The following is a 13,103-nucleotide window of genomic DNA, read 5'->3' as shown; positions in this document are numbered from 1 at the left end:
ATATAATCTAGCTGTTATCAACGTAATAATAAAAATGTTTTTTGAGCAGCAAATCAGAATATTAGAATAATATAGAGTAATGATGCTAAAATTCAGCTTTGAAATCACAGAAATAAATTACATTTTAAAATGTATTCAAATAGAAAACAGTTATTTTAAATGGTAAAAATATTTAAAACTTTTACTGTTTTTGCTGTACTTTAAAACAAATAAATGCAGGCTTGGTGAGCAGAAGAGACATCTTTAAAAAACATTAAAAATCTTACCGTTCAAAAACTTTTGACTGGTAGTGTACTTGCATCAAAAAGTAAGTACAATGTACTTATTGTGCTCATATTGCATTTGCTGCTTTTGAGGTCAAGAGTAAGGTTTGGTGGTATGAGTAGGTTTAAGGGTGAGTTAAAGTTTAAGGGGTGGGTCAACAGTGTAATAAAAATGTTTAAATATAATTACAGATATTAATCACAGATGTAATTACATGCAGGTATTTTTTTACATATAAGTACAATGTAAAACATGTATGTACACAATAAGTGCATTGTGTCAAATAATTAATTTAAAAGTAAGTACATAGTAGTCAAGTCCACGTAATAGTGTTCAAGTATTTCTGATTCCAAACATATGGTATGTACTAAACAAAATCAAAGAATTTGCTATGATGCAATTCAGCCTGGGATGTTTGTTTATGGTGACATTGTACATATAAATACATGACCTATTGATCCTATCAGTATGCAGGTCTGTTTCAGCGCCTACAGTTACGCCTCTGTCCGGAGAGCTTGTGACATTTACCCCTCTCTATTTTCTATTCTCAGGTGGGGGAGACCTACAGTGAAGTTCACCAGTCCATGATCCAGACTCCCATTAGGAACAACGTGCCCTTTTTCTGGACCACCATGTCCGAGATAAAGACCAATCACTACAACTCTCTTGCCCATTACTTTGTCTCCACCGCTCTGCTGGACCACCAATGTAAGTCAAGCAGCCAATCACAGCTCTTGGCCGTCTCTCATTGGCTGAGAGCCTACTGGAACCTTTAAAAGGTTACCTTTGTGTCTCATTCATAGAAATACCTTATTCATAGAGTTTCCTTTCCGTGGGAGAGTAAAGGATTCAGGTATCAGTGCTTTAATGGACTTTTATTCTGAGGAGCTTTTATTTTTAAGGGAGGCAGAAGAAAGGCAGAGATGGTTTAGTATCTCAGGCTGTGTTTGACAGTGTTCTGATAGACTGTGCCAGAACAAATGGGATTATGTAACATTCCTCTTGTTATTCAAAGTCACTCCCCCATCCCCTTTCTCTCTCTTCTGTCTCTGTGACAGACAGTTTTAGCTATTAAGGAGTTCATTTGGACTCAGCAGACCAAGTAAATACACAATGGGTTGTGTAAATGCCGTAACATTTAACATGGCCTCTATGGAATGAGTTGAAAGTTACATGAATGTGCATGTTTCCTGTTTTATCGAACAAAACAATGCATTATTTAAATGTTTGTGATTTATGTGTCTGTATGTGTAGTGACGCCCAGTGATGATGAGGACAAGCAAGAGAAGGCTCTGTCACAATTATATGATGCCATGCCAGACGGACGTTCTCCTCTTGACATCCTGAAGAATAAGGAAGAGAGACGCAAGATAGGTAAGAGGCTCCTACATGCTGACCTGTCAGGCTACAGAGAATTACAGTGTAATTGATATATAAACGGGATATTACATGTGTGCACACTAAACTAACATTTTCTGTTGGTTTGCTCAGGCAAAGCTCATCTGCAGCGTTCCATCATGGGACACGAAGAGGCCATCCGCACACATTCTCGCTGTCGACACCTGCAAAAACTGGACATCCTGAGTGACATCCTGCAAGCTGGCCTCAAACGCTCTCTTACCAAGTTTGAACAAAACGACAAGGAAGAGGAGTTCACAGACTACATGCTTGCACCAGATATCATCTGTAAGTCAGATATTAACTGATGTTAACAGTCACACCAGTCTAGACTTTCAACTTTCTCTAATTTTTACGGTCACTGCAACAATCGCACTCGAAGATGTCTTTTTATTTACAAGCATAATTCAATGTAAAATGTGCAGTCTATTACACTTTACTGCAGCACTGCAATCAAGTTTGTGTTTTTTAATGTAGCTAAGAGTCATGCTTTCACATGATACCAATTTAGATGGCAGGGTTTATGAAACTTGAACATTGGAACACAGTGCAGTTCGCATGAGCTTGTGTTTTCTGTCTCTCACATTTGCATTGAGTATGAATGGAAGCCAAATGCATGTCAGAAACGCATGTAAGCATAACGCATTTGTATCCTAAACACTAATGCATCCGGATGTGTCCTGGCACATTTGAGTTGCATGTTTTATACTGGTATAAGCCAGGCTTGTGCACAATTCAGAATTGAATTGAGAATGACTCCTAAATTCCAATTCAATTCTTGAATTTGAATTGATGTCAAAAACAGGATCTAGAATTACAATTCGAATTTGAATTAAAGGAAGCAGAATTGCAATTCAATACAAATTCAAAGAAAGTCATATACATAAGTGAAGTGTTTAACAATGAAGCTTTACAATATATGTCAGATATGATTTCATTACATATTTTATAAATGATATTAGTTTGAACTATTTGTACAGATTACATTGTGTTATTTGATTACTTTGAAATGAAAATAACATTTTGAACAAAACTAATCAAACATTGAGGGAGTAATTTATTTAAGATTTTGATCATTATCTATATGTTGGAACAAAATGTATGCAGGGTTGAGGAGTGACTAGTTATGTCTAATGAAATTATGCTATTAAATTACAAAATTAATGTAGTTGTATGTGAGATTCAACACATTATTTCATTATTTCAACTCCAACTTCCTGTGGGGCGGAGTCAATTCAATTCAAATTCCAACTCATGAATTGAATGGCGGCCAATTCTGAATTGTGCACAAGCCTGGTATAAGCAAATGTTCGGTCTCGCCTAATCATGTAATTGGATTATTGTAGATTTATGGTATTGGATCCTTATGTGGAAAGTTCTGTTATAGTTTGTTTGTTTAAATCTTAAAACTAATTTATATGCAACAGTGAGTTTGTTTTAAGCCCAAACATCTCTGTTTAATCTGTGCGATTTGGTCTGAATGAGATTCTCAGAACAGAACCCGTGTGGTTATGTAAGTTCAGTTGACAATGTAAACATCCTGTAACCCTGTTTTCCTCCTCCTCTGTTAGCTAAAACAGAAAAGAAAGCTGAGATGGAGATTCCAACTGCCACCAAGGTGAAATGCAAAGACCTGTTCCAGCGGCTGGTATGTGGGCTACTAATTTAACTCAAAGACATTTCAGGCTCTTTTCACAGCACAGGAATGCTCATGCAAATTTGCAATTTTCTAATTTTCTTAGTAACACTTAAGTATTCTGTGAGCATGTGTGTTGTTGAATAGACCCATGTTGATTGACCTGTACACACTGGCCAAGCAGACCAGAACACCACCCATCCAAGGTTTCATTAGTAAAACCAAAATACTGTTAGTAATTTAGAATTTTGGGGGAATCTGCTTGGTCAGTCTGTAGAGTATTATACTGATTTTACAATACTAATATCAATAACCCATGAATTTCAAAGTGGTATGACATCCTGTTACTATGACTTTCTAAAATTCAAATCAACCTTGTCATCACTATTACTTTAACTCATACTTAAGGTTAGGAGTTTGTTTAAACCCCTAACACTAAGTATTTAAACTTGCCACAAAACTTATTCCTTCACTATTTGTTCTCAGACAAATACCTATTGAACAGCTTGTTGAGGGGAGATGTTCTGGTAAACTTGATTTCTCTTAAAAACATAAGTTTCTCTGAGAAATTAAGTTTATGGGATTGTTGCATGTTTATCACAGTGTAAAGAGTGTAAACTTATTTTGGATTATTGCAGAAAATAACCAACAACCAAGAAATGTTTAGAATTTTATATGCTTTATTCTTGCATTCTTCACAAATGAACACATTTTTTAAATTAATTTTGAAGCCTAAACGCAGTCTGCAGAAGTAAAAGGCTAAAAGAACTACACCAGTCTCATGACCATCACTAACCTTCCGAAAACTTAATTGTTTTTTGTTTAAAATCTACAAGTTGGAAAGTTTGATTTGGAATAGTTTTCCAAAGCTTGAGCATAAACACAATGAGGCTGTAAAGGTGGATTAGTGAGCAGGTGACTTTTCCTGTTCAGCATGATGATGTTTATTATACCCAACCTTCTGTAGCCACTTGTTAGCAACCACATTTTAAGAAATGTAAAAGCTTTAAAAAAAATCACAAGTGGGTTATTAAAGTTTTTATGTCATAGAATAAAACATAAACTCTTGAGATTGTTAACCACAGACCTTATTTCAGACATTTAACCAAAACCCTATTGAGAAAACGTATTGGCTTCAGAACAATAGAACTGAAAGTGCAAAAACTTCTGACCCATTCCTGCAAAACTCTATTTGTATTTTCATTGGGTTTTACTAAGGATTTTTTCTTCATTATGATATTAGGACAGTTGTACCACCCAGATTTTTATTTTTTTTTAAGGCCACTCATTATAAAAGTGATTATTAATTTAAGAATTAAAACATGCTCTTCATTAAAGAGGTTTAAGTCATTGTATATTTTTAACTACAATTTTTTTTAAAATATTTATTTTTTTGCATTTGCCTTTATTATGATAATACAGTGTAGAGTAGACAGGAAGTAAAGTGGGAGTGAGAGAGGAGGGAAGGATCGAGAAAGGTCCTTGCGGCAGGATCCGAACTTGGGACGTCCCGTAAATGCCCACTAGGCAATTGGTGCTGACTACATTTTTAGGGCCAGATTTGCAATTCCATAAAAGTGCCAATGGGAGAGGAAAATTCTGTGTGTGATTTACTAACAGTGCGCACATTAAAGAATACAGACACAGCCAGATCATTTCCTAATGAGGAGCAGCACAAATTATCACCTGCTTTAAGACATGATTTTTTTGGGGGGCGTTAAATACCAGTAATTTGATGTGTGCAAACATTAGTAAATGGCGTTGCGTGATTCATTTTAATACTGGCTCTTAATGCATTGAATTAATGAGTAGTTGAGACAAAAAGCCTAGCGTCATGGCATTAACCCATTTGTCTATATTTTCAAGTCTTGCAGTAAATTCTGTCAAATAAAAACAAGAATCATTTTGACTCTGTGCTAGAAACTTAGATTTGTAAATATGGTGCACAGAACTGGAACATTCGAGAACCACACTGACGTATATTCCGCTCCCTCCGGCTGTGGGCAGCAGGGTAATTCAGGTGAAGGAGGGAGAGTTTATGATGTGGTTAGTTTTTATGGAAGCGTATGTTTGAGTTTTACCGCCTTCAGATGTCTGAGTGACCTTCAGAGAGTTCAAAGAACCACTGCTGTGATCCTATAGCAGTTGCCATGGGCACTTTAAATGACCCCCTTACTTGAAATTACATTTCCGTAGTACACAGGGAGTTCGGTTTTACATACAAGCTTTGCAACTCCTTAATCATGTTGAGTGGCCTTACTGAGACAGAGGTCAAGCATTTGCTGCATATGCTTTAAAGCAGTGGTTCTGAACCTTGTTGACTTTAAGGCCCCCCTTTGTCTAAGACGACGTTCAAAGGCAATTCTATCTATTCTGATGTACCTTTGGTACTTCTGTTGTAATAGGTAAACTCAAAAATATTTTATCTAAGCTTATGTTGACTAAATATACAGTTGAGGTCAAAAGTTGACATGCACCTTGCAGAATCTGCAAAATGTTAACTATTTTACCAACATAAGAGGGAATGCATGTTGTTTTTTATTTAGTACTGACCTGAATAAGATTTTTCAAGTAATAGATGTTTACATATCATTATTAGCCATTTTTTTAGTGATAGTTGTTTTTGAGTCCCTTGTTTGTACTAAACAGTTAAACTGTCCACTGTTCTTCAGAAATGTCTTTCCGGTTCAACAGAATATTTGGTTTTTCAGCATTTTTGTGTATTTGAAGAGTTTCCAACAATGACTGTATGATTTTGAGATTCATCTTTGTACACTGAGAACAACTGAGGGCCTCATATGCAACTATTACAGAAGGTTTAAATGCTTACTGATGCTCCAGGAGGAAAAACAGTGCATTAAGAGCAAGGGGTGTAAACTTTTGAACTGAATGAAGATGTGTACATTTTTCTTATTTTGCCTAAATATATATATTTTTTTCAGTTGGTACTGCCCTTCAGAAGCTACAGAAGATACTTGCATGTTTCCCAGAAAACAAAATAAGTGAAATTCACCTTGATCTTCAAATTCCAAAAGTTTTCACCCCCTGGCTCTTAATGCATTGTGTTTCCTTCTGAAGCATCAGTGAGTGCTTGAACCTTTTGTAATAGTTGCATATGAAACCCTCAGTTGTCCTCCGTGTAAAAGGAGGATCTCAAAATAATACTGTCATTGTTGAAAAAGGGTTCAAATACACAATGCTGAAATACCAAAGAATTTGTGGAACGTAAAATCGTATTCAGGTCAGTACTTTTGCATGATCCTCCTTATGTTGGTAAAATACTTAACATTTAGCAGATTCTGCAAAGTGTATGTAAACTTTTGACCCAATTGTAGATCATATTAAGACTTATCTGGCCCCCCTAGAAGTCTGGCATGGCTCACTAGTGGGCCCCAGCCCTGTGGTTGAGAACCACTGCCTTAAACTCTTCAACCTTAACATCACCTCAGATGGCGGCGCTTTTCATGATAATATTAAATAAACTTTCTGCACCATATGAGCAAAGCCATTCGCATATACTGTGTGAAGTCAGCCTACCAGTAAACCAAATATTTGGATGACGAACAGGATCAGATTTATAGCCAAGAACGACCAGGGTGGCAGGCTAAAGTTAAAAACACCCTGTGTGCCTTTGAATTTGGTGAGTTGCTATAGTGATTTGGTGTTGTATTTGTGTTGTGTAGGGGCCTTTGTCAGTGTTCTCAGCAAAGCAGAGATGGTCAGCCCCACGAACCATCAGGCTGAGACTGCAGGACAGAGACCTTGGATTCACTCTGAAAGGAGATGCACCAGTTCAGATACAGTCACTGGATCCTCTTTGTCCCGCAGCGGTGAGTGTTTACGCATAGACATAGGCACAAACACTAATAATTAGTTCATCCAAAAATATGTCATCTTTAAGTTGTGCAAAAGCTGTATTGTTTTCTTTTCTTTGTGGAACACAGGATAATTTGAAGAATTGTTTTGTCTTTGTGTAAACATTTCTCTCCCTTTTATTGCAAATAATTAAAACTCTATTGTCTTAATAAGAACAAACAGAAACTGATAACTGCCATGACATTAATCAGAAGTGATAACAACTTCCTGTTTCAATTAATCTTCCTTGTATGTGTAAATGTCTCTGAAGCTGAGGACAGAAGATTTAATCTTTGACCACAGCAATTGAATGAAAACAAAACGCACACATTTATCCTCGCCCACTGCACCTGTTTTTGACCATATGAGTCTTGAGCTGTCTCGAGCAGCTGCGTGTCTCCCACAAATAACCCTTCATTTTTGTTGGAGCACATGAGCGAGTCCTCTCAGAGGAGATCTCTATGGTAACAGCGGTGTGGTCGTGCCGATAAACTCATACCATAAATATCTGAAGTGGCAAAGCGCCACTCCTGCCGGACGTGATTTACTTCTCTGACCTTTTTCTGTCTTTTGTTTCTTTTTCTCTTTATCTCTTCATCACCAGGCTGAGGGACTGAAAGAAGGAGATTACCTTGTTGCTGTGGGTGAGACAGAGTGTAAATGGATGGGAGTGAGTGACGTTATGAAGCTTTTAAAAGATGTGGATGAGGAGGGCGTCAACATCAGAGTCGTCAGCATGTTGGATAACAGCAGCCAACCAATGGTATCTACATTTGGCTCTAGGTCTTCCTTTCACTGATTGGTTGAGGAATTGTATTTAAAGGGATAATTCACACAAAAAAATAATATTCTGTCATTAATTACTCAACCTCATTGTTGTTCCAAACCAGTCAATCCTTTGTTCATTTTCGGAACTCAAATTAAGATGAAATCTGAGAGCATTTTGACCCTCCATAGACAGCAAGGGTTGAACCACTGATGTCACATGGACTATTTTGTCAATGTTCTTGGTACTTTTTTGGTCCTTAAATGTGGCAGTACAGTTTCTGTCTTTAGAGGGCCAGAAAGCTCTCAGATTTCATCAAATATATTAATATGTGTTCTGAAGATAAACAAAGGTCTTGCAGGTTTGTATCGACATGATGGTGAGTAATTAATGACAGCATTGTCCTTTTTGGGTGAACTGTTTCTTTAATATCCCGCGGAAGAATGATATGTTATTAGGTTTATTTAGATAAACTAAAATTAACAATATAGTTACAAACAGATATACTCACACTACTATAATATATTGTTTTGTCGTTTATTAAAATAAATTAATACTTCAATTCCGAAAGAATGCATTAAACTGGTAAATGCTGTTCTTTTGAACTTTTATATTTATTAAAGAAGCCTGACAAAAGGTAGTTTTTAACATTGATAAAGATTATTTTTCTAAATCAGAATATTCAAATTCTAAAGGATAAAGTTTCAATTCAGATTTGCCATTTCAGGAATAAATTACATTTTAAAATGTTTGTTACTGTATCAAATAAATCATCAGATAAATGCTGCCTTGGTGAGCATATGAGATAAAATCTTCCCAACTATTGGTTCACAGTCTTTACTCACAAAATAAAAAGCATGTTAATATCATCTCAATATTCACAATGTATGGCCCTGTGAAATCCATTTCATTTTTTATATATGTTCGATTACACCCTGCAACCTTACTGATTATAACTAAACTCCTTTTCACTAGTGAACAGACCTCTATCTTTAATGTTTCTTTAATGTTTCTGACTGGATTCATAAGCTGTTTTTGATAAGAATGTAAGATCCCTGTCTGCTGTGTGAAATTGCTTTTTGTGAATATTTGGGGGTGTTGATAGACTGTGTTTAGTCAGGCAAATAAAACCTTAGTAGAACTGAAAGCATGATAGACTGATGATTAACTCATAATAGGATTACATTCTCATTACATCAACAAAAACAGCTCACATAATGCATCCAGATTTGTGTCACGAAAACAGGAAACCCTAAGTTCTAAACTAAGTTCTCGTTCATGTCTTATTGTGCTTAAACCCACAATATGTCAAATATGCACATTTATGGTAAAAACAGACACAAGTTACAAAAACAGTTGGTTATGTCTGTGAAAGTTAAACAGCTGGGAAATAAATCGCATGTTTATATTAAATCTGTGTGGCAGCAGCGTAATATACAGTAAATAAATCAATAAATCCACTGCTCTTTCGTCTCCGCTAAGGCTGGGACTCTTAAATAGTGCCAACAATGGAACAAGTTAGCATGCTTTGCTCTAACTTTTGCCATTGCCTAAAAACTGGTACACCGTTGTCGCTTGCGAAAACTAAATTAAGGGGTCGTTAATATTATAATAAGATTCCCTTTCTACATTACTGGGTTGTCCTTTTTCACATTTTCTGGGTTGGTAAATGCACCAGAAACGAGTTTATAGCACTTAAACCCCGAAAAAGTCACATTTTCGTGATATTTACTTTAAGTAAATTACATTAGTGTGGAAATGTCACAGCTTGTTGAGTTTGTAATTCTGATCAAGTGTTTCTTTTTCTATCTCTGCAGCCCAACAAGAGCGCTACATACGGCGGTCTGCCGAAGACCTACTCCATGATCTGTCTGGCACACGATGATGATGATAAGAACCCGAAGTCTCGCAAGGTAGCAAAAAAACCATCATTCCTCAGCTGGGGTCTCAAAAACAAGCAAAAGAGCGGCAGCACGCTAAGTCTTCCCAATGCAGATTTCAATGGACCCTGGAACAGACCCTGCCCTACCTATCCCAACTCATATAATGACAGTTCCCTCTACTAAACACGCAAAACTGGATGTATACATACACTGATGGTGTAACAAGACACTATATTACAAGAAAAGAAGGAGGGATTTTTAAAAAGATTGAAATTACAGACGAAATTGTACATTTTGCACAAATCTAAAGTATAAACACAGGTGTAAGCTATACTTTTATTCCTTCATTAGGTTGGTTGTCTAGAATATCAACACCAATAAATTAAAGGTGAAAATGACGTGTTTTAACAAATCGATAGATAGAAACACAAAGCTGCTCAGAGTATTTTGTATTATTATTTGTTTGTTTTATTATTGTACTGACTGGTTAAATTGTGTGATGAAGGATAATTTTCTCTTTTCTTTATTGGAAAGTTCCGCTAATTAGTGGCAGAGACAGGCACCCAACTCAAATAAAAGTGAGGGTTAATAGATAGGCGGTTAACCTGTAGCCTTTTTTAAGCCTGTAGCTGACATACAAACCGCTACAGCAGGGTTCTGTGATCTTACGTCATTGAAATGGGACTCTAACTCTGTCAATCACTGTAGAAGAACAAAATGTAGGAGAGGACAGTGAATATCTACACAAACAGTAATATTATTTTGTTTAACTTGCATACACTGAAGGGAAATACCATGATAGGACTCTGTGGTTGTGCATAACTGAAACATAGCTGTGCATAACTCTTGCCAAATTCAAGCAGGAAGGATAAAAAATATAGCGGTAAATACAAATTCCATTCTTATTTAACCTTTGTTCTATGTGTTTTACCTAGCACTTCTTCAGTGTTGGAATATTTCACTGTCTACAAAGTAGATTTTTATACACGTTTGATAATCAAATAATTTATATGCAAAATAAAGAGAAAAAAAATATCTATATAAACGTATGTATTCATTTTAAGTATTGGAAGTATTTAGGTTTTGTATTGTGAACCTGTAGCCTGATGTGTATATAATCATGGGTTGTGTTTGGCTACATATCTCTCTTTCTGTTACTTGGTGTATGTTCTTCTCTTTATATTGTATAGCTCAAGGTGTATTTTTTTCATGTCTTTCTGACAATATTTAACTTTTCATTTACTTGTAGAAACCACTGCCTCTCAGAAGCCTTTAAAATGCCTTACCACTGGCTACACTGATTTTATTTAACTGTGGATCTCCACTCCTTGCTTGTAAATACTTTTATTATTGTCAATGAATGTATCTTTACCATTTTTGTTTCTGCAAGTGCCACCTTTGAAATTATGATAAACACTGTTCTGAGAGAATGTTGACATTGCAAGGTTACATATTAATGATTCTTCGAAAAAGTTGGTGCTCACAGTCTTTTTCTTTAGGGTCGGGACAGAATCGGCATTAGTGCTCTAAATTCTGACTTTGTTACAAAATGTATCGTAATAATAAAGCTGATTGTGTCTAGAGTTTATGTAGATTACCAGTGTGATACATCTGAGGAAATGTCTGGAAATTTATATTGTTGCCTACTTTTGTTGTATATGTAAATCTTGATCTAAATAAAATGAGGGGTCAAAGCTGTGTTTGTTTTTGTGTAAGTTGGTACTGTGGTTATTCACTGTGTAATCTTCCAAACCACGCCAATTCTGGTTAAAAGTAACATTACGCAAGCAAGTGGTTATATCTTAATACAGGTCATGCATGAATAAGCAGATAGTTCTTTTTCAAAATTGTGTTTTAGCCAGAAATCTGACAGTAAATGCAGCATGGTATGTAGATCATGACACATTTCAAGTAAGCTGCAGTAATACTATAATATAATGATTGTTTTGAACTATGAGAAACTTAAAATAAAGAAATAAATTCACACTCTGTTGGTCTCTTCATATGAAAGCAAAAGCATCATTTGTGTGCTCTGTGCGCATGTGAATCAGGGCAGTGAAAATGGTGTGGTGGACTAATGGATTTTAAATCACTCACAGACTGGGGAATTTTATGTTGTGGCTTTGGTTGAGTTATTAGAGGGATTGCTTACCAACGCCAGCAGTGACGTCACAGTGGTTAAGTCTGTCTGTGTGTGAAAGAGATAGAGAAGATGTCTCTGCATCTTCTACAGCTGGAGAACATTAAGAGAACATCACAAATCCGCTGACTCTGGACTTCTTCAACAATTGCTTTCATTCAAAAACTGGAGTTTTACTGGAATCTCGTACATACCCCACACAAGTCTGCTTTTAACTGGAACACTTTCCACCAGAGTGATTTCTACTATGACTCACCCACTTTCTCCTTTTCAGCAGTCTTGTAAAAACACAGGGAACATACATTTAACCCACTTACAAATGTTAAAAGCTGACACATATTATTGAAATAAATACTATTACATCAAATATATATAGGCCTATATATACAGTTGGGGTCAGAAGTTTACATACACCTTGCAGAATCTGCAAAATGTTAATTATTTTACTAGAATAAGAGGGATCATACAAAATGTTATAACATAGATGTTAATACTGACCTGAATAAGATATTTCACATAAAAGACATTTACATATAATCCACAAGAGAAAATAATAGTTGAATTTATAAAAATGACCCCGTTCAGAAGTTTACATACGCTTGATTGTTAATACTGTGTTGTTACTTAATTGATCACAGTTGTTTTTTTGTTCAGTGATAGTTGTTCATGAGTCCCTTTGTTTGTCCTGAACCGTTAAACTACACACTGTTCTTCAGAAAAATCTTTCAGGTTCCACAAATTCTTTGGTTTTTCAGCATTTTTGTGTATTTGAACCCTTTCCAACAATGACTGTATGCTTTTGAGATCTATCTTTTCACACTGAGGACAACTGAGGGACTCATATGCAACTATTACAGAAGGTTTAAACGCTCACTGATGCGTGAAGAAAACACAATGCATTAAGAGCCAGGGGATGTAAACTTTTGGAATTTTAAGATCAGGGTAAATTTTACTTAATTTGTCTTCTGAGAAACATGTACGTTCTTCTGTAGCTTCTGAAGGGCAGTACTAAATGAAAAAAAAAATTATATTTAGGCAAAATAAGAAAAATGTACACATCTTCATTCTGTTCAAAAGTTTTCACCCCTGGCTCTTAATGCATCGTGTTTCCTTCTGGAGCATCAGTGAGCGTTTGAACCATCTGTAATAGTTGCATCGTGA

At 35.9% G+C, this 13,103-nt stretch overlaps 1 protein-coding gene across 1 annotated transcript in view; it reads left to right on the top strand.

Annotated features, from left to right (window-relative positions):
* The window catches only part of rhpn2 (rhophilin, Rho GTPase binding protein 2), a 35,826-nt gene extending 24,040 nt beyond the window's left edge, over positions 1–11,786 (top strand). The window contains exons 9-15 of the mRNA XM_073837021.1: positions 816–972; positions 1,519–1,638; positions 1,756–1,950; positions 3,234–3,310; positions 6,982–7,128; positions 7,758–7,916; positions 9,737–11,786. Coding sequence (XP_073693122.1) covers positions 816–972; positions 1,519–1,638; positions 1,756–1,950; positions 3,234–3,310; positions 6,982–7,128; positions 7,758–7,916; positions 9,737–9,985 — 1,104 coding nt within the window. The 3' untranslated portion in view covers positions 9,986–11,786. The remainder of the gene's footprint in view (positions 1–815; positions 973–1,518; positions 1,639–1,755; positions 1,951–3,233; positions 3,311–6,981; positions 7,129–7,757; positions 7,917–9,736) is intronic.
* Positions 11,787–13,103: the final 1,317 nt, after the last annotated feature.

This window comes from Garra rufa, chromosome 3 (assembly GCF_049309525.1).
Source record: "Garra rufa chromosome 3, GarRuf1.0, whole genome shotgun sequence".
Taxonomy (NCBI): Eukaryota; Metazoa; Chordata; class Actinopteri; order Cypriniformes; family Cyprinidae; genus Garra; species Garra rufa.
Note: the sequence above shows the minus strand (reverse complement) of the source record. Positions and strands in the feature narration are given on the sequence as shown.